This window comes from Eptesicus fuscus, chromosome 19 (genome assembly GCF_027574615.1).
Source record: "Eptesicus fuscus isolate TK198812 chromosome 19, DD_ASM_mEF_20220401, whole genome shotgun sequence".
Lineage (NCBI taxonomy): Eukaryota > Metazoa > Chordata > Mammalia > Chiroptera > Vespertilionidae > Eptesicus > Eptesicus fuscus.
The window spans coordinates 16,829,558-16,855,067 of record NC_072491.1 but is presented as its reverse complement, the minus strand read 5'-3'; the positions used below and the strand labels follow the sequence as shown (position 1 = coordinate 16,855,067).

Here is a 25,510-nt window from a genome sequence, read left to right as displayed (position 1 = left end):
AACAACTGTAAACCTACTTTTGCCCCATACCGTATATAGGGTCTTGGAAGTTGGGAAACTGTACATGTACATTTAATAAAAGGTAATGAACAAACCGAACAGGATATATACTTATATAAGTGGTAATCTTCAGAGTTAATATGCCAAAAGACTAAATATTTATTAATGCCAATGTGCTTTTACTGCTCAATATAGTTCCAGAACAATACCTTATAATCAATTTCCTATAATCAATTTAAGACAAAAGAAAATCAATAAAATCTTATAACTCATTTTTGCCATGACACTACTCTGAAAAAATAACTTCATTTATATGATTTGTCACAAATATTATTTTTAATAAGTTAATAAGGGAGAATTAAATGGTATTTCTTTTTTAAGAAATAAAAAAAATGTTTAGATCAAATGCATGGTTTTTCCACGTGACATTATGAATGATAAAAGTGTTATGCAAGAGGAGCCCTATGGCATCCTTATAGAATAGTTATGAATCATTCAGCATAAGAGAATCCCAAAATATCATAATACAAATGGAAAAGCAGGACAGCAGGAAGTTAATCTTAGCAATGACTGACAATATATACACACATATATAATCTTGTGGGTTTTTTTTATATCTAATCCTTCACTACTTCACTTTTGTCTTATCCCTCCACCTACTCCAATGGTTATTTTGCTGAACCTGACTTTGAATGATCTATAAAAATAACTGACACTAGAGAATATCATAGGAATTATCTGCATCTATAAAGATGAGTTTACCATGAAAAATATCTATTGAGTGGAAGGTATAATGAAGATTTTTTAAATAAGAAACTTTATTCTCCACAGGTATCATGACAAACTCATGCAGGTTGCCTCAGAAACAGAAATAATTTGTTCTCCTCCTTTGGAAGTAAGTAGTTCTATCCCACAAGGTTAATATTACAACAGCATTCATCATTCCTGTGGGCTAATACTGGGATATATATCTCAGTATCAGTTAAAGTGAGGCCAGTTTTTCAACTGTTGACAATCAGTATGGAGGAATGGGGGAGTTCTTTTCCAATACGTATCAATTTTTTTCCTTTCTACTTCTTTCTTTCTTTTATATACCTACCTTTTACCTTCTCTTTTTATTTCTTATTCCTCCCTTTTCTCTAGTCATTCCTTTGATCAAGCACATTATGTATGAAGATTGTGCTGACCTGTAGTCTCACACCTATGTTACCCGAATCACAATCAGATAACCACACATTCCATGGTTAACTCTTTTAATTGTGCAATTGTGGATCTTCTCCCCTATATTTCACACTTTTCTGAGAAAGACGGATTTAAACATATAAATCAGTAACAAAAAAAAACAAGCTGCTCTGGTTGTAGCAATGTCAGGTCTTTGCTCATGTGACCTCTCAAAATCCCACCCCCGATTTTACAGACAGAGAGACAGAAAAATTGGAAACCTACCCTTGATTACTTATTACGTTAAATTACTCATATAGATAATTCAGAATTCTGAATTTAAAAAAAGCTGGTATACACGGTATTAAATGAGTACTAAAGGTTATTTTTAAATATCTGGTTCTCCGACCAAATATAAAAATATAAACCTAAAACACTCTTAACTATTCTAAGTGCATTGAGAAGAAACCTTTCAACATTACATATATTTTTTAATTATTAAGAAAATGAAAAGCAGCTAAAATAAAACTAATAAAAATACTTAAAGAGTATTAGATGAAGGTCAATCAATTATCTAAATGCAATAAAATTGCAAAGGGGTATAAAAAACACTCTTACATGGGTAAGGATTCCTTTATTTTGCTATCCAAAATTTCTTTGTACATTGCAGCTGACATCACCTCTTCCATTGGACACATGATCCCATATTCCTCACAGCCATTCTCTTGAACCAAGGGGTCAGATTTATGTGGATCAAACATTATATTATTTGGTGTAATTAGTAGCACACCACTGACTGTGCCCTAAGGTAAAAAGAAAATAATGTTTAATCTTCGAAGTTTAAATTTTCAAAAAGTATTCTAGCTATTTTTACTAATTTTCTCCTGTTATTAGTCCATCTATTATACGGAAAAGCAGTACATTCAAGCACTAAGGCATTCTCATGGAAATGTTAATAAAACACAAATTTTCCCAGTAAGTGCTCCTCTTTAGCAGAGGAAAACTACAAAGAATATTATATTCACCCTCAAACAAGCAAGTCAGGTATAACGTTTGCAGCCTCAGTAAAATACTGAGCTATATCAGCAAGATAACTTCAGTAATAGAAGAAGGGATTGTGAACTCCTGTGAGGCATGAGCCATGCTTTACATTAATTTGTGTACTGCTTCTTGTGTTGTTCCTCACTAGAGGTACCAAACATAGTTTTATGTACACACAATGCAGGTTTCATAAATAATGTTGACAATTCAATCCATTATAAAAAAAAAAAAGCACAATCTCTTTTAAAATATATATTTTAAAAAATAGATTTCACTCGACTCTGCTGCTACCTAGGCATGTGACCTTGGGTAAGCAAAGCCTCTGGGCCTCAGATTTTTAATCTCTAAAATTAGGTAATTTAAATGACCTCCAAGGTAACCAGTAATCATTTTAAATTTAATTATGAAAACTATGAATTTTTAAATATATTCATGCAAATAGTGATGCTAATATGAAGAGTCCAACCCTCTTATTTACAAGGAGCAAACTAAAATTCATAAGAAGCTGATCCCACTAATATTAGCTAATGTACTGAATGTTTTATATGTGTCATGCTTTATATACATTATTGTTCATTTGATCATTACACTGAGCTCTGAGATGAGTATATATGAGGAAACTAAGGTTGAGAGAGTCCTAAATAATACATGACTACAGCTACCTAATAAGCGGTAGAACCAAGATTCAAAATTCAGGCAGTCTGTGCTTATACTATACTCCTTCCACATTTACGTAACAAACTATATAATCACTTTAATTCAAGTGCTAAATATACTTTGATCCCATTTTTTAAATTCCCATTCCACTATATTCTATTCTGTAAGTGTAAAAATGAAGAGCCAGACAGAATTCTAAAAATAAAACAAATAGTTACTTCAAAGTTGTTTTGTGTTTTTTTCTAAAGCTATTAAGGAAAAGAAAAACTTAAATCCTGAGGAGGGTCAAGATGGCAGAATAGGGTAAATGTGGTATTTGTCTCTTCCCACAACCACATCAAAATTACAACTAAACCACAGAAGAACTATCATTCAGAATTGCCTAAAATCCAACTGAATGGAAGCCCTACAACTAGAGAATTAAAAAAGAAGCCACATTGAGACTGGTAGGAGGGGCAGAGGTGAGGAACCAACCAGTTAGCCTGACACTCATAAGTGGTCTGTTTTTAATTGGGAGGGATATTTTGGCTGCAGAGGTCCCTACAAGGAGCAAAGGGGTCCTAGTCTCTTCCTGTTGCTAGTGCCAGGAAGAGACGTCCCCGTAACTTAGGGCTATAAAAACCAGCGGGGATAGTGGCTGAGTGACACAGAGACTGCAGGAGTCCCAGGCAGGTGCTCTTAAAGAGCACAAGCACAGACTTACTCAGACTCACTTCATTTGAGCTCCAGCACTAGGGCAGTAGCTTGAAAGGATCCAGGGACATATGGGGAGGAACTAAATTATCTGGCATCAGGGCAAGACCCGAAAGACAGCTTTTTCCCAGACAAAAGTGTTGGCAGAGGTCATTGTTCCTTGGCTGAGACCTCCCCCATCACAGAGCTTACAGGCAGTAGCCACTTCTGTGTCTCCATTGACCTGGCCCACACTGTTCACCATACCCTGGTGATTCCATGAGACCATGCCCCACCCATTTTATAGCCCCTCCCAAGCTGTTTTCAGTGGCTTTTCCATATGAATGGCCTGTCCTAAAATCTCTCAAACAAGCAGCAGCTGACCTCAGTGTGCCCCATACTTCTCAATAAGTGGCCCCAGGCCTGGCACTAGCAACAGCCTGCCAAGGTTCACAGCTTGACTTCTCCTGGACACCTGCAAGCCCCACACAAGTAGCAGCCATCTGCAGATCTCTCTGTAGCTCTTGCTGGGTGGCCCCAGGTAGAGCAGAGGCAGTAGCTGACTTTGCACCTCCCAGGAGCCAGTGCACCAGGTGGTCAGCTTCAGACCATGCCAGATTACAACTCTACCACATCCATGAGCGACACTCTTAAGGGGTGGTGGACTCAGTGAGCATCAAAGCCCAACTGAAGCAAGTCTTACTCCACAGGGGCATCTCCTGCACAGCAGCTCTTCTGCTGTGGTCGCAAATGGTCCTCACAGCCAATTGGCCTAGGGGTCAATCCCTCCCGGTATCGCCAACAGCAATCGAGGCTCAACTAAAACAGGACAGTGCACACAGCCCACACAGGAGCACACCTAGAGTGCTCAGCTCAGATGACTAGGGAGGCTGAGCCACTGGGCCCTACAGGACACCTACTACACAAGGCCACTCTACCTTTAGGAGACATAGCATCTCTACCTAATACAAAGAAACAAACACAAGGAAGCAACCAAAATGCAGAGACAAATAAACAGGTCACAAATGAAAGGACAGAAGTAATCTCCAGAAAAAGAAGTAAATAAAATAGAAACAAGCAAAAGGACCAGATACAGAGTTCAAAACCAGGGATGACGAACCTTTTTCTACCAGGGCCACTGAGATATTTATAACGTCATTCGTGGGCTATACAAAATTATCCACTTAACAATTATCCTGCTATTTTTGGTCAAACATTTAATGAACTCACCCGTAATGCTTTGGCAGGGCCAGATCAAATGATTTCGCATGCCTTTCCCACCCCTATTCAAAACAATAGTTATAAGGATGATCCAGGAACTTAGTGAAAACATCAATGACATAAAAAATGGCCAGTCAGAATGAAGGGTACACTAACTGAAATGATGAGTAATTTATAGGTGATTAACAAGAGAGTAGAGGATGCCAAGAATCAAATCAGTGATTTGGAATATGAGGAAGCAAAGAACACCCAATCAGAACAGAAAAAAAGGAAAAATATTCAAAAATATGAAGGTAGTGTAAGGAGCATCTGGGACAACTTCAAGTGTACCAATATTTGCCTCATGGGGGTGCCAGAAGAAGAAGAAAGGGAGCAAGAAATTGAAAACCTATTTGGAAAAAAAATGACAGAAAATGTCCCCTACCTGGTGAAAGAAATAGACTCACAAGTCCAGGAAGCACAGTCTCAAACAAGATGAATCCAAAGAGGCCTACACCAAAACACATCATAAATTAAAATGAAAAAGGTTAAAGTCAAAGACAGAATCTTAAAAGCAGCAAGAGAAAAGCAGTTAGTTACCTACAAGGGAGTACTCATACAATCATCAGCTGATTTCTCAACAGAAGCTTTTTAGACCAGAAGGCAGAGGCAAGAAATATTCAGAGATGAAAAGCAAGGACCTACAACCAAGATTACTCTACCTAGCAAAGCTATCATTAAGAATTGAAGGACAGATAAAGAGCTGCCCAGACAAAGAAAAGCTAAAGGAGTTAGTTCATCACCACCAAACTAATATTACATGAAATGTTGAAGTGTCTTCCCTAAGCAGAAGGAAAAAAAAAAAAAAAAGTATGAACAATAAAAATGAAAAAAAAATACATATCTATCAACAATTGAATCTAAAAGTCAAAATAAATGAACAAGGAATCTAGTGAACAAAATAAATTGATGAATAAAATAGAACCAGATGCATAGAAACATGGAACAGACTGATGAATCTCATAGGACAAGGGTGTAGGGGGACAGGAAGAGATTAACCAAAGAACTTATATGCACACTAGAGGCCTGGTGCATGAAATTCGTGCACAGGGGAGGGGTATCCCTCAGCCCAGCCTGCACCCTCTCCAATATGGGACCCCTCGAAGGATGTCTGACTGCCCACCGGCATCGGGCCTAAACAGGCAGTCTGACATCCCTCTCACAATCCAGGACTGCTGGCTCCCAACTGCTCACCTGCCTACATTCCTGATTGCCCCTAACCACTTCTGCCTGCCAGCCTGATCACCCCCTAACCACTCCCCTGCCAGCCTGATTGATGCCTAATTGCTCCCCTGCCAGCCTGTTTGCCCCTAACTGCCCTCCCCTGCAGGCCTGGTCACCCCTAACTGCCCTCCCCTGCAGGCCTGGTCACCTCCAACTGCTCTCCCCTGCAGGCCTGGGTCCCCCGCAACTGCCCTTTCCTGCAGGCCTGGTCACCCCCAAGTTCCCTCCTCTGCCAGCCTGGTCACCCCCAAGTTCTCTCCTCTGCCGGCCTGGTCACCCCTAACTGCCCTCCCCTGCTGGCCATCTTGTGCCGGCCATCTTGTGTCCACATGGGGGCAGGATCTTTAACCACATGGGGGCAGCCATCTTGTGTGTTGGAGTGATGGTCAATCTGCATATTAGTCTTTTATTAGATAGGATAGAGGCCTGGTGCACGGGTGGGGGCCAGCTGGTTTGCCCTGAAGGGTGTCCTGGATCAGGGTGGGGTTCCCTTGGGGCATGGGGCGGCCTGGGCGAGGGGCCTGTGGTGGTTTGCAGGCCAGCCACGCCCCCTGCGACCCAAGTGAAGGCCCTGGTATCTGGGATTTATTTATCTTCTTCAATTGAAACTTTGTAGCCTGGAGCGGAGCCAAGCCTTCTGCTCACTCTGTGGTGGCAGCCATTTCTGTTGGGGTTTATTTATCTTCTATAATTGAAACTTTGTAGCCTTAAGCAGAGGCCTGGGTCGGCCAGGATGTTCGGAAAGCTTGGCTTCCTCCATCACCGGGGAAACCCAAGCCTCGTTCCTGCTCTCTCCGTGGCCGCAGCCATCTTAGTTGGGTTAATTTGCATACTTGCTCCTGATTGGCTTATGGGCGTGGCTTGTGAGTGTAGCGGAATGATGGTTAATTTGCATATTACTCTTTTATTAGATAGGGTATGCATTACCCATTATCCATGGACAAAGACAATAGGGTGATTTAGGGCTGGGGTGTGGTGGCATCTGGGTGAAGGGGAGCCTTCTGAGAGGGGGGAAGGAAGGACATCTATAATACTCTCAACAATAAAGATTAAAACAATAACAACAACACTAATCCTGTTTGATTTGGTATCACACCCTCCTTCCAATTCCATACTCAGCTCTGTGAATTTACCTGGCTTTATTTGAAGAACATAAAACTACCATTTTGGTGGGAGAAAGGGAATGAATCTGAAAGTATGAATAGCATTTCTTTTAGTTCAGACAGACCATGGGCCCCCTAAATAAGTAATTTCATATAAACCACAGCCTACTCATCTTTTGATTAATATTTTAAATAGATTCACACGCATCTATTTGTATTCCTGGATCATACCAACTCAAGCCAATGAGAGATGGTAAAGCATACTGTAGGAACATTTACATTGCCAGGGATAATCTAAGAAATAGATAATTAAGAGTAGAGAATATATAATGTAAAAATACCTTAATACATATTCCATATATTCAAGAATATAGAAGATAAATATGCAAGCGAAGTAGGGACCATGAAGATATGAGAACCAGTTTGAACTTATAGAGATGAAAAATACACTAGATAGAATAGCAGAATAGACAAGGGAGAAAAATATTAATGAACATAAAGATATAGCAATTGAAATTGTCCAAAACAAAAAAGAACAGAGTACGAGTGAGCTATGAGACACAACATCAAGCAACCCAAACATGCATAATTGGAGTTCCCAAAGAAGAGAATGGGAGAGAAAAAAATATTTGAAGAAATATGGCCAAAAAGTTTACAAATTTGATAAAACTATAAATCCACAGATCCAAGAAGCTAAATGAGCCTCAATCAAGGCACATCATAAAAAATTGCTCAAAAAGTGATAAACATGCCATGTTGAATACAACCAAAAGAAAAAACTGTATTTTGCACAGAACACCAAATATAAAAATAACAGAAGACTTCTTTCTCTTTAGAAACAATGCAGGCCAGAAAACAGTGGAATTCTGAAAGAAACATCTTCAAAATTCTGAGAAAAAATAAAAACCTGTCAACCTAAAATTTTATGCCCAATAAAAAGATCTTTCAAATACAAAGAAATTGCCAAAGATATAGGATAGCAAATAAACTTATGAAAATATGCTCAATATTATAAGTCATTAGGAAAATGCAAGTTAAAACAATGACTTACTACTAAAGACCATTTAGCATGGTTAACAATTCTAAAACACTGACAACAATGAATGCTAGTGAAGCTGTGGAGCAACAGCAGCTCTTATTGATTGCTGGTACAAAAACAAAATGATACAACCACTTTGGACGACATTTTGGGAGTTTCTTACAAAGCTAAAAATAATCTTAACATATGATCTAGATCTAGCAATAGCACTCCTTACTTACCCGAGTGAGGTAAAAGCTTATGTCTACACAAAGAACATGCATGTGAATGTTTCTAGCAGCTGTTTCACAAGTACCCAAATTTGGAAACAAGATGTCCTTCAGTCAGTGAATGCATAATATTCACACAGTGAATTATTATTCAGCAATTTTTTTAAAAAACAGCTATCTAATCACAAAAGACAGGACTCTTAAATGAATATTGCTAAGTGAAAGAAGACAACTTGAAATCATACAATTATACTGTATGATTCTAACTATATGACGCTCTGAAAAGGGCAAAACTATGAAGACAGTAACGATCAGCAGTTTCCAAGGGTTGAGTGGGAAGAATGAATAGGCCGAGCAAAGAGAATTTTTAGGGCAATGAAACTATTCTCTATGATACTGTAATGGTAGATTGATGTCACTATACATTTTGTTAAAGCCCACAGAATGTACAATACAAAGAGTGAATTCTAATGTAAGCCCTCCCATGCCTTCCCTCTGAGTAAGGTATGGAAACCCATTTTAAATATAAAGACACAGATCAAAAGTAAAACAACAAAAGAGATAAACCATGTTAACATTAATCAAAAGGAATATGAAGTGACTATAAATATTGATCAAAGTAGATTTCATGGCAAGAATATTACCAAGAATGAAACAAGTCAATTCATCCAGACAATACAAGAATCTTAAACATTTGAAAAGTTTCAAAATATACCTAACAAAAACAGAAACGAAAGGAGAAATAGAAAATACACAATTACCATGAGGTATTTCAACATCCTCCTGTCAATAATTGATAGAATAGACAGAAAATCAATAGGGATGCAGAAGAACAACACTGTCACTTAACTTGAATTAATTGACATTTATAGAATAGTCCTCCCAATAAGAGCAGATACACATTGTTTTCAAGTGCAAGACATACGACATTCTGGACCATAAAATAAGTCTTAAATTAAGTCTTTAAAAAGTAGTATGTTATCTAACTACATGGAATAACATCAGAACTCAAAAACAAAAGGTATTTTTTAAAATCCCCAAATGTTTACAAACTAAAACACTCTTATATTCCATGGGCCAAAGAAGAAATAAAGAGAAAATATTAGTAACTGAATGAAAATAAAAATACAACATATTGAGAATGTAGGTCCAGTTAAAACAGTATGTAGAAAGAAATTTATAGAACTGAATACCTGTATTTCAAATATTCATAATTTATTAATTTTGACTATAAGGCAGTCATAATTTTTTAAGTTGGTATCATAGTTACTTGCTAAGCAATACCTGGAGTTTATTTTCCAACTCTGTGTTAATTTACTATATTCCTTCTGCAGACACAATATTCTTTGCTGTGTAAAGCAGCAAGGTGTGGTACATAAAACAGAGATTCAAATTCGGTTTGAATTCTGGCCATGACAGAGAATCCTTGGACTCATTAACCTTTTCTGATACATATTTTTTCCTGTGAAGAAGGAATAGGACCACCTATTTTGAGTTGATAAAATGATTAAAACACCAAAACAATTTCTGGCATATAGTACGTACTCAATGAATAGTAGTTATCTTCCTATTTGGATATCATACTAACTCTGCAAGAATTAGCACTTCAAAGAATGCCCAAGAATAGTCATTTTATATCAGCTTTTTGTAGTATGTTTATGTATGCCATTGCTTTTAATGATTTGCAACAGATTACCAGATTGTTATAAGCAGAAGCCACACTAACTCAAACTAGTAGTTCCGCTAATATTTTAAAAAATATTCAAGCATTTGCTGATGTTGGTGATTTAAGGTACTATTTGTTACCTTGCCTCTGGTAATATATTTGCAGTTAATTTTTAGAAACTTCTCAGTAAATGCTTCTTCCTCTTCAGAAGTTGAAGATACAATTCGTTCAGGTCGAATACCAGTAAATGTAGACGAGGGAGTTGTTTCTTTCGGGTGCACTTCATCAGGATTCTTTAAAAAAAAAAAAAAAAAAAAAAGGGGCACTTCAGAGAACTAAATAAAATTAAGCACATTATTAACCTTTTGCACTCGGATGTTGAGTGTGACTCGACACAGTTAGCATTGGTAGCAGCTTGTATGTCGAATTGTATTGAATGTATCAATAATTTGAAATATAAAAAAATCCAAATAAATATGTTTGTATGAAAAGAAACTCCAGTTTTTTTATTCTACTGCCGTGCTTTGTAAAATCTGGGGTATTTAAAAAATTAAATCCCGAGTAGAATAAAGGAATCGAGAAAAAAGCAAGCGAGTGCAAAGGGTTAAAGCCAAATGAATAGCTTCCCTCAATAAGTGTTCTTCCTTCTCATCACATTCTAGAGGTCAGCCCAAAATGTTCTTATGTAAAAAATATAGGTAAGAATGGCACTGTTTTCACATTCATTAAAGATTTTTAACACAGCTTATACTTACATGTTCAATGGTTTTTGAATGGGGGATATATAAATACTAGAGGCCTGTTGCAGGAAGATTCCTGCTAGAATAGGTCTCCCTTGGGCCTATTCCTGCAAGAATAGGGCTTCCTGCGGCTGGAGCGAAGCAGAGAAGGGAGCGAAGCCCTCCCGTCTCTGCTGCCTCACTTCCCTCGTGTCTCTGCAGCCTCGCTCCCTTCTCTGCAGCACTTGGCTTCCTTCTACGCTGTCTTCAGTCTTCGCTCCGTGCCTGCGTATGCAAATTAGCCGCCATCTTTGTTGGGTTAATTTGCATCCTTGCTCTGATCAGCTGGTGGGCATAGTGGAGGGACGGTCAATTTGCATGTTTCTCTTTTATTAGTGTAGATGAATCATTAGAATGTTGAATTAACTGACAAACTACATTTCTTGTATTCCCAACTCCACACATATAAATACACCACACACACACACACACACACACACACACACACACACACACACACTTTCAGTTGCTCCTAAATTAAACTGCTGGTCCTGATAAGACAATTTACTATATCCCTTAGGTGCTGGGAGCACAGGAAAAATAGAGTGCTTGTTTGGGATACCTAGGAATTTAGCAGAACCTATACACTGAAAGAACCTTTAAAATTTCAAGCTACGCCCAGCCAGCTTGGCTCAGTGGTTGAGCGTCCACCTACGAAACAGAAGGTCACAGTTCAATTGCCGGTCAGGGCACATGCCCAGGTTTGTTCCTATCTTTCTCTCCCTCTCCCTTCATCTCTGAAATCAATACAAATATTTTTTTAAAAATAAAATCTCAAGCTACAAAGAATTTATCAATACCATTCTACAAAGTATTAATTAGCCATAAGTTCTTTGTCTTTTCTGGTGCCATGAACCATTCTCTCAGTGAAGCCTATGAACCTTCTCAAAATGTTTTGTTTAATCTTTTGCACTCGGATGTCCAGTGTGACTCGACATGGTTAGCATTAGAATAAAGGAATCGAGAAAAAAGCAAACGAGTGCAAAGGGTTAATACTTAAAATAGAGGTTTACAAAGAAAAACAATTACATTGAAACACAATCAAACATTTTTAAATTGGAGATATAGTAATATATATGCTTCTCTATTAATATAAGTTTTAGTGGTGACTCTGATAATTATAAGTTTCAAGTAGATGGCTATAAACAACATTTTATGATGTCTACAACAATTCAAAAGTGATTTGAAAATATCTGTGAATTCTAGTGGGGACAAAGTCACAAGTATGCCCATTGCTACCCTATAGTTTGCTGTTTATAGTGTTAATTTAAAAAAAAAGTTAGATTTAACTAAAAATATTTATTTCCAGGTTCACTGACCCCTTAGAACCAACTGACAGTTCCTCCCAAAGTTCAATTTTCTGTACAATGTAGGGAGATTATACAGATGCCTTTTCATCTTTGTTTCAAACACCTCCACAGAGGGCCTTTCACACCTTTATGAATAAATGTACAATGCCTTATTGAATACTTTTCATAGCAGTAGTAAGGTTCTTCAGAGCTTTAAGCTAAAAGCTGCCACTTTGTTACTAATACCTAATAGTTCTGATCTGGTCTTTTGAAATAATAAGCCTGTCTGCCTCTTTTTCTATCTCACAGTCTTTAAGATATTGAAAAGAACTATACATTTTAACATAACTCTTTCTACTCTAATAAATGGATCCTTAAACCTATATGAGGACAGAATTTTCATACTTCCTTTCTAAACTTCATTATACCACTCCTAAAATGTAGGGTTGAATCCCTAGAACTTGGGCAGATATTCAACAGATATTTTTTGAAAGAAGGACAGACCAGTGCAGAATACTGAAAAACATCTATATTTAATATACTATATTTTTTAAAATATTGAATTATGGGTTTTAAATATTGAATTGTGTGGTTTTTTTCAGGGTGGGAACTCCAACCACCAGGCGGAAGTCCCCTCTGAGCAAGTAGCCTTTCTTGCCTAAGATAGAAGGTTTGACAAAAGACCATTGTGACACCAAGTACAATTGACATTAATAAACATTTTATAGAAAAACTTGAAGATAACACAAATTGATTCTTTGCTCATTCAAGTTTTTGAAAGTTTTTAAAAAATATTAATAATGAAAATTTGGAGCTTAGATGTAAGATTTACTGGCGACAAATACTTTCGGAAAAGACTGGAGATTCCCTGTCAATTGAATCAGTTCAAGACAGACCCTTTCATATTAACGAGACACTTAAATCAGAAAAGCTGACAAACTAAAACATGCTGCTCCCAACCCAAACAACACATACAGAAAATTCCCAACTGAAATGAATGCTGTGGGATGCCATACCATGATAACCAAGTGGCTAAGTATACCAATTAAGTTACAACCCAACCAACAGATTTGAACTAGCAGCACAAGTATAAAGTGGAAGATGGTCAGGAAGAATCAGATAGGAGCAATCAAGTTGTAGCAATCAGGGTGTTGCAACACCTGACCAGGCAGCAACGTTAATCACGAATCATGCAAACTCCAGCCATCATGTTCTGTTCTGCCCTCCAAGAGGTGGAACAGGTAAGGATTATCCTCCCTGATGATCTAGAATTATGTTTAACAGTTGAATGACACTGTTCAATTACTCATCTCTGGTAACAAAATTCTCAACCTTTGCATTTTATGATGCAAATTAATAACATTACACTCAGCCTGTTTATTTAAGTTAGATAGTTAAATAAGAGATATTAATAATATTAATGGATATTTATGAATAGTTGTTATATTTAAGTGTATTATACGGGCCATTTCATTTAATTTTCAAATCACTCATATAAGGTATATATTATTACCTGAATTTTTTCCAACTTTGTAAGGCTTTTTTATTGTCAAAGATAACATGTATGCAGAAATGTCCATAAAACATATGTGTACAGATAAATGGATTAGCATCAGCACCAGGTCAAACAACAGCCCCCTGTTTGTCCTTTCTTGACCATAATCAAGTACCTGGAGACCCTATGGGTTTGGTCTTTTTAAAAAATGTTTCTTTATTGTTATTCCCTTAATTTTTAGGGAAACTTATGATTAGCTAATTTCTGTAACTTGCCCATTGAGTAAAATGAAGCTGAGATGCAAACCCATGTTGCCAACATGTGAACTAGTAAGGCTGAGTTCAATACGACACACCTTCCCTTTCAAGTAAAATGTGTGAAGGAGAAAAAGTCAATGCAGAACCATTGAAAGGCCCCTTACAAGTGGGAACAAAGCTATCAACAAATTTTGTTTATGACTGTCCAGTTATTCCCAAATCCAGTTGACATTATCTACTAGTTAACAGTATTATTCACCAAAACTATAGTCAAGTACATTGTCAAATGCTTTCCTTAAATGAATATATACTTCATCAAACAATATGATCTTTGAGGTTCCCTCAAAATCTCAAATTCTACAATTCAGTATCTATAGCAATCCCAATTTGTCAATGTAATCCTATCAAAAAGAATACATGAGATTAGCTTGGCAAATGTTCAAAGTATAGCACTAGAGAGGACATTTCTTTTAAATAAAGATCAAAGTTGTTCAGAGGAATCTTAATCAGACCTCATTAAAACTTATATACATGTACATTATCCAAAGTATCAGTATTTCCAGGTTGCTGTTTTTAACTGTTGTTTATATTTTTTAATTAAATTTATTGGGGTGACATTGGTTTATAAGATCATATAGGTTTTAATTGTACATTTCTATGAGACAAGATTTGTATATTACATTGTGTGCCCATCCCCAAAGTTAAATCATCTTCTATCACCATACATTTGGCCCCCTTTACCCTTTACTACTCCATCACCTTCTCTCTGGAAACAACAGACACTTCTTAGAGAATATAATTTTTACCTCATAGTCACTCACACCCAACTGTTGTTTATAGATTCTGATTCTTAATGCAGTGATTCGGAAGCTCACTTGAATGCTTTCTGAACTTCTTTGGCAAATTAAAATGAGTAGTTTGTGTTTTATTACTAGTATGCCATTTGGTATCCTAAACTTACAGTGCAAAGTGGGGCAGAGAAGAAAATGGTTTAAAGTCAGCAGATCAACAAAGAAGATTCTCTCATAAGTAAAGCCATTTAATGGAGGGCGAGGAGAACCATTTATTTATTTATTTATTTATTTATTTATTTATTTATTTATTTAAATATATTTTATTGATTTTTTACAGAGAGGAAGGGAGAGGGAGAGTTAGAAACATCGATCAGCTGCCTCCTGCACATTCCCTACTGGGTATGTGCCCGCAACCACAGTACATGCCCTTGACCGGAATTGAACCTGGGACTCTTGAGTCTGCAGGCCGACGCTCTATCCACTGAGCCAAACCGGTTAGGGGAGAACCATTTATACAGGAACATAATCGTTAGGTCATTATAAAAATGGGAAATTCTAATTAGTATTAATTTACATAGAAAGGCACAAAAATATAATTCCTTTCAGAGACATTTTATTCAAAATCATTAAATAAAGTTTGTGTGAGTGTGAGGGCAAGAAAAAGGCCTCTTTTTCCTTGCTGTAGCCTTCCACAATTTATGAGAAGGACCTGGTAATAAAACACCAAGATTGTTAGCTCCTTTGATTCAAACAGCACCTCTGTTCAAACTGCAAGACAAGATAAGCTACTTTCAAGGCTACAACCTTGCATACACCTCCTCCATGTGGTTTTCATTACTCTAGGGCAGTGGTTGGCAAACCGCGGCTCGAAAGCCACATGCGGCTCTTTGGCCCCTTGAGTTTTTAGCAAAGGCCAGCTTAGGAGTACCCTAATTAAGTTAATAACAATGTACCTACCTATATAGTTTAAGTTTAAAAAATTTGGCTCTCAAAAGAAATTTCAATAGTTGTACTGTTGATATTTGGCTCTGTTGACTAATGAGTTTGCCGACCACTGCTCTAGGGAAATAGATGCCAGAGAGATGAGATAAAAACAAAACAAAACAAAACAAAACAAAACAAAACAAAACAAAAACTGCCCCCCTTTCAAACTCTTGTAACTTTTGCTCTAAGAATGTTTTACAGGCTTGTGAAGATGCTAATAAAGACACCTCCCTAGGACATCTGCCAAGACTAAAATAAGCAAACAAACTTTTCAAAGATACCCCCCCATATCTGCTCAATTTTAGTCCCCAAATCCTGCTCCCTTCCTTATTACCTAGCAATTGCAGCCAAGGCTTTAAAAGGGGGAGCCACCATTTATTTCTTGCCCTTGTATTGACTAGCAATGGATTAGCCCTTCCCAGGAAGGTAAAATAAACTTCCTCTATATCTATCTCCTCTCAGTTGTGAATTCTTTCACATCGGAAGTCACTGGCCAAAGCCCTAACAGTTTGGTGCCTTGAAATTCATTTGTAAAATAACTTATATAAAACATTCATTCCTTAAAAATTCTAAATTAATCCACTATTAATTACTTAGAATTAATTCTCAGAAGAATGATTAAGATGATAATAAATTATTTTTTAAAAGTAGTATGTCAAGAACTCAAGAGTTCTAAGTACTATATAAATATTCACAGAAAATAAAATTGAACATGGACTTCCTATTATGATATTCTAATATTTGTTAGGCAAAACTTCTTCCTTAGTTAAATTATTACATGATATTTATAAGAGTGAATTGGTAACTATCCTTTGACCAACACCACCAATAGCAAATTAATTTAATAAGAATGTTTCACTTTAAAAACTGGGATCTACAAATTTAAGTAAAAAATAAAAAGTAAAATTTTATTCTACAATAGTCAAAATAGGATTTAAAAAACATGATGATATACACATGTACAGTGAGATTTATTCACAGCTCTCTTTGAAAAGTAGGGATACTTACAGTGGCCTTATCAAATTCAGCCTCAGATGATGTTGGTGACAGGGGACTTATGGGGCTTAGTGATGGAGAGCTCTCCACACTGGAGACATAATCAGGATCAGGAACATATAAAACCTGGAAGAAAACAAAACATTCACACACACTGAAATATTAACAAGCAGATAGTGTTTTATTAGCAAATACCATGACCTTTAGCAACAAATAGAAAAAAATAAAAATCTTCAGATTAAAAGGTTATTAACATAATAATTCTAATAAAATAAAAAACATATTTAAATTCAATTAAGAAAAGTTTGATAATAGATACACACTATCAGGAATAGGGTGGGGAAACAATAATTGTTATATACTATGGGAGTTCCTCTTAAAAAACAATTTTGCAGTAGCTAGCAAAATTTTAAATGCACATATTCTTTATTACAGCAATTTTACTTCAAGGACTTTATAGAAACCTCTGTATATATATAAAAAGAGATATGTACAAGAGTGTTCCCTACAGTGGGCATAGCAAAACAGTAGAAATAGTCTAAAACTTACAATGTCTAGTTCAAGTATATAAATACAGCACAACACTCCAGACATAAAAAAAATCTGAGATTGTACTGTGCTTATATAAAATATTTTCCAAATCCAAAGTCAAATAAAAAAAATAAGGTTATAAGTGCTGTCAAGTGTGACTCAGGGTTTAGAGCATCTGCCTGTGCACCTAAGGGTTGAGGGTTCAATTATATGTCAAGAACAGGTACCTGGGTTGCAGGTTCGATCCAGCCCGGTTGTGGGAGCGTTCAGAAGGCAACTAATCGGTATATCTTTCTCACATAGAAGTCTCTGTCTGTCTGTCTGTCTGTCTCTCTCTCTCCCCCTCATTCCCTCCTTTCCTCTCTCTCTAAAAATCAATGGAAAAATATCCTTGGGTGAGAACTAACTAAGTATTTTTAAAGGACTAGAATATTTCTGGAAGGGGATACAAATTAGTAACTGTGGTTGCTTCTTTAAAAAGAAACTAGGTATCTGAGATAGGATAACTTAACCTTTAAAAATGTCTGAATGTTTTTTATCATGTATTGCTTTGGATAATTTAAAAAGCTCTTTAAAACTAAATTTAAAAGACAAATCACCATTATTTTCAATATGTATTAAGAAAAAAAATCATCCTATCTAATAAATGAGTAATATGCAAATTGACCATCACTCCAACACACAAGATGGCCACCCCATGTGGACACAAGATGGCCATCACAAGATGGCCAGCAGGGGAGGGCAGTTGGAAGGGACAAGGCCTGCAGGGGAGGGCAATTGGGAGGGACCAGGCCTGCAAGGGAGGGCAGTTGGAAGGGACCAGGCCTGCAGGGGAGGGCAATTGGGGGGAACCAGGCCAGCATGGGAGGGCAGTTAGGGGTGACCGGGCCAGCAGGGGAGGGCAGTTAGGGATGACCAGGCCTATAAGGAGGGCAGTTGGGGGGGACCCAGCCTGCAGGGGAGGGCAGTTAGGGGCAACCAGGCAGGCAAGGGAGGGCAGTTAGGGGCAACCAGGCTGGCAGGGGAGGGCAGTTAGGGTAACCAGGCCAGCAGGGGAGGGTAGTTACGGGCAATCAGGCTGGCAGGGGAGCAGTTAGGCATCGATCAGGCTGGCCGGGGAGTGGTTATGGGGTGATCAGGCTGGCAGGCAGAAGTAGTTAGGGGGAATCAGGCAGGCAGGCAGGCAGGCAGGCGAAAGGTTGGGAGCCAGCAGTCCTGGATTGTGAGAGGGATGTTCGAGACTGATGAGGGTGCAGGTTGGGCTGAGGGACACACACCCCACCCTGTGCACGAATTTCATGCACCGGCCTCTAGTATGGACGTAAGTGACAGTTAATTTTCTCTTCTGGAGCCAATCGGATTTGTTCAAAGCATGCATAAAATTATTATTCTTAAATTTTCTATATTATTAGCTATGTTAGCAATGAATACTTTCTGTCTTGCTACTTAATGCTTCTAAACACAAATACATAGAAAAAAACCTACCTGTCCAGTAACAACTGCTCGGGAGAATAACTTATTTAACTGAACAAGTTCGTTTGGTGTTGTATCAAATTTCAAGGCTATACTATTCAAGGAATCCCTTGATTCAACCTGTTTAAAAGAAAACATACATTAGTTTAATCCATTAAAACAGAAAAACTGAAACTGAGGTTTAGTCATCATTAATATGTTTATGGACCAATCTTACATTTGATGAACAAGTGGTATTTCCATCTTTGGAAATAGGATAACTTAAAAAATTCAGTTTAGCAAATGATTTCAACCTATTATGTAGAGTATGTGCTTTATCATTATACATCACAATTACATGTGAGCCTCTACTTGAAAACATTTGAAAATAGATAATATAATTTACTAAACACAAATAAGTGATTCTTATTTTACAAAGACTTTAAACCAATCTACTTCTTTGCAGGAGGCAGCCAATCAATGTTTCACTCTCACATTAATGTTTCTAACTTTCCATCTCCCCCACTTCTCTAAACAAAACAAAACATTATGTGCCTGTGGACGTGTGTGTATATATGCATACAGATGCATAATTTTAACTTTAAAGCTATCTAAAGTACAAGGTAAGTTTATACTATATGTAGGTGATTTGGAAATAAACACATTTTGAGAGTACATTGTGATATTAAAAGTTTTATTTTTTAAAAAATATAGGGATATATATTTTCCTCAATACAAAAATTATGTCTTTTAAATTTTATATAAATGTGTTTTATGAATATTTAAAAAATTATAGTAAGAATAGAATATAAGACAAAATACCTTAGTTTTGGAATTACACTTTTATTTAGGATTTGACATATGAAATAAAGGATTAAGAAATTTAAAAAAGACTAACAGACTAATCAAAGACCTGCTAGAGGATGTTTTTTAATTTTTCTGGTGAATACTTGATTATATCCTAAAGGTCATTTATAACATTAAGAAAAATATAATTTCAAATTAAAATTAACTTTCCCTACAAAATAATGGCTCTTAATTTGAACTGAACTTTGCTACATATAATACAAATTTTATTGAATCACCAAAACAAAGAATGGTAAACTCCTGAATTCAAAATCAACTAAACATTAACAATTCTACACAATCACATGGTTACATGTGCAGCTAATATCTTATGCTCATGCCTATAATCTCATGCCTTAATAAACACTAATGAATATATCAAATTACATTACCCAATATTTTACTATTTGAACTTATTTTCTAAATTTATCAAGCATACAGAGAAAGTACAAACACAGTTTAAGTTTATAATAAGCTTTAAGAAGAGATTTTTTTAGATAGTAAATATTCTACACTAAGTTATCTGGTTCCAAACCTTTTTAAAATACTTAAATTGATAATTTAAGGTTTTGATAATTGGTTCAATTTTCATGATTCATAGAAAACAGTCAAGATTTAACAATGGAAGTACAAAGAATATTTTAACTAAGACTACTGCAGAGATAAATCAGCTTTTTAAAATGCAAACAACTTACAGTATACTCAATAGTCCCTTTAGGTTTCTGAAAAGACATTCGTCTCCCATCTTTCTTGTCTAGGCTCTTCTTTTGGCCAGTATCTGGAAAAAAAAAAAAAAGAGGCAAAACCCTATTGAATTTATGTTCCTTTCAGATTAATGTCAAAGATTGCTAAATAGAGCTCAATGGGCTGATATGTATGAGATTCACTAGTAATACAGCTTGTTCCCTAGGATTCTATGCTCTAAAATATAACCAATTATCAAAAAAAGGAAATGTACTTCCTCCCCTGCTTGCTGTAGGAACTGACCAGTATGCAATACTAATAACTGGAAATAAATTCAAAACATAAGTAACTATCAGCAGGAAGGATGTTATAAAAAAGTAAAATATGTATTACTTCCTTCAACACATCTAAACTGATTATTTGAAGATTTTACATATTTTTATACATATCTATACATATAAAAGGCTAATACGAAAAGTGTCCCCTTGGGAGTTCGATCACTCGCTATGATGTGCGCTGACCACCAGGGGGTGGCACGGAATGAAGGAAAGCCCCAGCCAGCAGCTGGAAGACTCTGATCCGCCCTGATCGCCGGCCAGGCCTAGGGACCCTACCCGTGCATGAATTTTATGCACTGGACCTCTAGTATATATAGAGTTAACAAAATCAAGTCTAAAAAATTAGTCCTAAGTATTTGAAGAACTCTTAAACACTGAGACTGAGGGGGGTGGTGGGGAAGATGAAAATTCTCAGATGTAAAATCAGGCAAAAGATATGATCATAGAATTCATAAGAGGACATAAAAATGGCCCTTAAGCATATAAAAATGTGTTCAATCTAACTCAGAATTAGAAAAATGCACATTTGAACTACACTGAATACCATTTCTCACCTATCAGACTGGTAAAAATTCAAAAGTTTGACTGCACTGTATGGCTATAGAAAAAGAGGTATTCTTCTTTATTCATGGTGGGAATGCAAAATGGTTAGTATATAAATTTTATTTTCTTAGGAGAAAACATTAGAACTATTTTTTAAAGTTTTTTTACTTTATTTTTCCATCACCATCTATCCCCTCCATGTTAAAGTTTTAAATAAAAATTTCTGCTGTTTCATAAACAGCAGAGGAAGTAAAAAACATTTTCCAATTTTGCAATTTATAAACTTTTTAAGTAAAGTAAAATACAGATTACTTTTAACTAATATATATCCTTCCTTAATTGACTTAGGAATAACCATTAATCTACACTTACTTTGCCTAACAGCAGTTTTCCAATCTGTTTCATAATATCCCAAGAATTCATTAAACATTTAATCACAACGAAGTTTGCAATTGTTCTATCATTGTCAAGAGTTCACCATAGAGTGCAGTTCAGAGTAAGAAAACTAATATACCAACTTTTCACAGTTTTAAGTTTAAAACAAACTGAAAATATTCAAAGTTATAAAATATCCCGTACTATATTTTTACTTATTTAATAAAATAACAGTTAACATTTATCAAGTGCCTAGTATATGCCAGGCACTGTTTTAAGTACTTCAAATCTATCTCTATATATAATCTAGAGGCCTGGTGCATGAAATTCGTGCACGGGGGTGGTGGTGTGTGTCCCTCAGCCCAGCCTGCACCCTCTCAAATCTGGGACCCCTAGAGGGATGTCCAACTGCCCGTTTGGGCCCGATACCGGTAGGATCGGGCCTAAACAGGCAGTCAAACATCCCTCTCACAATCCAGGACTGCTGGCTCCCAACTGCTTGCCTTATTTGATTGCCCTAATTGCTTCTGCCTGCCAGCCTGATCACCTCCTAACCACTCCCCTGCCAGCCTGACTGATGCCTAACTGCTCCCCTGCCAGCCTGATTGCCCCTAACTGCCCACCCCTGCAGGCCTGGTCATCCCTAACTGCCCTCCCCTGCAGGCCTAGGTCCCCCCCAATGCCCTTCCCTACAGGCCCAGTCGCCCCCAACTTCCCTCCTCTGCCAGCCTAGTCACCCCTAACTGCCCTCCCCTGCAGGCTTGATAGCCCCCAACTGCCCTCCCTTGCAGGCCTGGTCCCTCCCAACTGCCCTCCCCTGCTGGCCATTTTGTGACAGCCATCTTGTGTCCACATGGGGGCAGCCATCTTGTGTGTTAGAGTGACAGTCAATTTGCACATTACTCTTTTATTAGATAGGAAAGCCAGTGACTGGAACGCCCACCACCCACAGCCCCTCACAACGGCCGACACCCCCCCACTCCAATTGGGGGCAGGGCCCACCAGCCAAATGCCCGCAGCCCATCCCCCAGGCAGGCCCTGATGGGGCCGATCAGGGGCGGGGGGGGGGGGGGGGGGGGAGCTGGCCAGCCAATCTTCCACCATCTCCTCTTCTTGACAGACCTGGCCTTGATCCGCCCCGATTGGGGCCAGGCTGGCCGGACCCCGCCCATGCACAAATTCATGCACTGGGCCTCTAGTTTGTTATATAATTCATCACCTCTCAAAGTAGATGTCATTTTTATCCCCAATTCACAAGTAAGGACATTGAGACACATTATATATAATCTAAAGCAATAAATTCCCATCGAAACTGGTTCCAGTAAGTTTTGATACTGTGTTTTAATAATCCAGTCCAAAATACTGGTATTTTACAACTTCTACGCTAATTTCTTCTTTTGCTATTTAGAGATTGACAATTTTTAAAATTTATTTTTTAGCCGAAACCAGTTTGGCTCAGTGGATAGAGCGTCGGCCTGCGGACTCAAGGGTCCCAGGTTCGATTCTGGTCAAGGGCATGTACCTTGGTTGCGGGCACGTCCCCTGTAGGGGGTGTGCAGGAGGCAGCTGATTGATGTTCTCTTTCATCAATGTTTCTGGCTCTCTATCCCTCTCCCTTCCTTCCTCTCTGTAAAAAATCAATAAAATATATTTTAAAAAAAATTATTTTTTAGTTACTGATTACTAGCTTAATTGCACTGTGGTGAAAGAAAATACTCTAAAAAAGTTCAACTCTTTGAAATTTGTTGAAACTTGCTTTATGATTAAAGGTAAAAATATCCCACCTAAAACTGAAGCAAGAATGTCACAATAATACCAACTTCTTAATATATTTTTTTAAGGATTTGCTTAATTTTAGACACACATTTTAGGAAATTATTTCTAGTGGCAAACAAATATCTTTCAGTCACTCCTACCTTCTAACCACCTACCCATTATTCTATACACGTATATACATAAAATAGATTTTGACAATGTTGCCTACCCCAATATTAATAGCATCTCTAGATGTTTGGATTAGAGGTGACCTTTTAAACTTGAATCTTTGCAAAGTATGATTTCTTTATAATTAGCATGCATCAATTTTACCAAAAAAATATTTTTCTTATTAAAGACTAGAAGCTAATATATCAAGATTCTATGACACATTCTAATACACCACATTAACAAAACAAGGGATAAAAATAATATGATCTTATCAATAAATACAGAAAAAGCATTTGGTAATATATGACAACCATTTATGATTAAAACAATCAATAAAATGGGTATAGAAAGAAAGTACCTCAAGATAATAAGGGCCATATATGACAAACCCTCAGCCAGTATCATATGCAATGGTGGAAAAATGAAAACTTCTCCTCTAAAATTAAGACAAGGATTCCCACTCTCAACACTCCTATTCAACATAGTCCTAGCCAGAACAATCTCGGGCAAATAAAAGGCTTTCAAATTGGGAAGAAAGAAGTAAAAGTGTCACTTTTTGCAGATGACATGATTCTGTATATAGAAAACCTTAAAGACTCCACCAAAGAACTATTAGAAACAATAAACAAATACAGTCACATTGCAAGACACAAAATCAATGTACAAAAATCCACTGCTTTCCTATATACTAACAATGAAACATCAGAAAAAGAAATGAAAAGGACAATTCCTTCTGTAATTGCAACCAAAAGAAAATACTGTAACTAGTAAAAACCTTAACAAAGGATGTAAAGGACCCATATACTAAAAACTACAAATCATTATTAAGAGAAAATGAAAAGACACAATGAAATGGAAAGATATTCCGCATTCATGGATTGGAAGAATCAATCCACTGGTATCTAGTGGGTATAGACCACGGCCATATTACCCAAAGCAATATATATATATATATAATTTAATGCAATCCCCATCAAAATCTCAATGTAATTTTTTAAAGAAATAGAACAAAAATTATCAGATTAGTATGAAACCACAAAAGATCTTGCTGAATATCCAAAGCAATCCTGAGAAAAAAGATTGAAACTGGAGGTAATCACACTAACTGACTTCAAATTATACTCCAGAGCTATGGTAATCAAAACAGCATGATACTGGCAGAAAAACGGACACACAGACCAATGGAAAAGAACCAAGAGCCCACGAATAATGCCAGATGCATATGGGCAAATAATTGTTGACAAAGGAGCCAAAAACACACAATGGAGAAAAGAAAGTCTCTTCAATAAATGGTGCTGGGAAAATTGGAAAGCCACGTGGCAAAGAATGAAACTTGCAAATCAAAACTACAATGAGATACCACCTTACAACTGTTAGAATGGCTATTATCCAGGAGACAGATAAACAACAAGTGCTGGAGAGGTTGTGGAGAAAAAGGAACCCTCCCTCACTGCTCGTGGGAATGTAAACTGGTACAGCCACTATGAAAACCAGTATGGCCAGCGTGTCTCAGTGGTTAGAGCGTCTGCCGGAGCACCAAAGGGTCTCGGGTTCGATTCCTCGTCAAGGGTACATGTCTGGTCCATCCTTATAATCTGTCAATGGAAAAACTTATCAACATCATTACTAAACAGAAATGGTGAGCGGCAAGATCAGTAACAACAAACTGGGTACTAGAGTGCAGCCAATCTACACGTGTGGTCAGGAGTCTGCACAAGAAACACGGCTAGAACACACAGGACGTTGTCAAGAACTGAAGGAAGGGCCTGGCTTTTCAGAGGTGTGCCACAAAAAAAATTTTAAAACGCGCAATACCTGACTATTTAGTCAGGGACACTGGCCTCTTTTCCTTTAGATTGTCAAATAAAAAAATAAAAAATAAATGACAACAGCCAACACAACAATAGCCGCCTGGTGTGAATGAATCAAAACGATACCAATTTTTTTTTTTGGGGGGGGGAGGGGGTGTTGGGGGTCAGAGTGGCAAAAAAACTATTTTTTGGTGTGCTGCCGAATTTCAGCAATTACTTTGTGTGTGCCATGGGATGAAAAAGGTTGAACATCACCGACCGGGAGGAAGCCAGCAACATGGGAAAGGTTGCCATATGCGTTGTGCTAATACTTCCACCAGCGCTTTTAAGAATTCCTAAGGTATCCATATCATACCATTAGGACTGATTTTTTTTTTT

At 37.1% G+C, this 25,510-nt stretch overlaps 1 protein-coding gene and 1 non-coding gene across 5 annotated transcripts in view; both read right to left on the bottom strand.

Moving 5' to 3' along the window:
- Positions 1–25,510, bottom strand: part of OXR1 (oxidation resistance 1) — a 267,355-nt gene that overhangs the window by 42,359 nt on the left and 199,486 nt on the right. For 3 of the 4 annotated variants that reach the window (XM_028155953.2, XM_054708782.1, XM_054708784.1), the window contains 5 exons: positions 20,151–20,233; positions 18,643–18,750; positions 16,639–16,752; positions 10,173–10,325; positions 1,780–1,964 (listed from right to left, as the gene is read on the bottom strand). In XM_028155953.2, coding sequence (XP_028011754.2) covers positions 1,780–1,964; positions 10,173–10,325; positions 16,639–16,752; positions 18,643–18,750; positions 20,151–20,233 — 643 coding nt within the window. Of the gene's footprint in view, positions 1–1,779; positions 1,965–10,172; positions 10,326–16,638; positions 16,753–18,642; positions 18,751–20,150; positions 20,234–25,510 lie in introns of those variants that run through there. The other variant, XM_054708783.1, reaches the window with a different exon arrangement.
- On the bottom strand, positions 13,229–13,364 carry LOC114234128 (U8 small nucleolar RNA). Its single transcript, XR_003620331.1, has one exon. It is a non-coding gene; the product is annotated as a U8 small nucleolar RNA (small nucleolar RNA).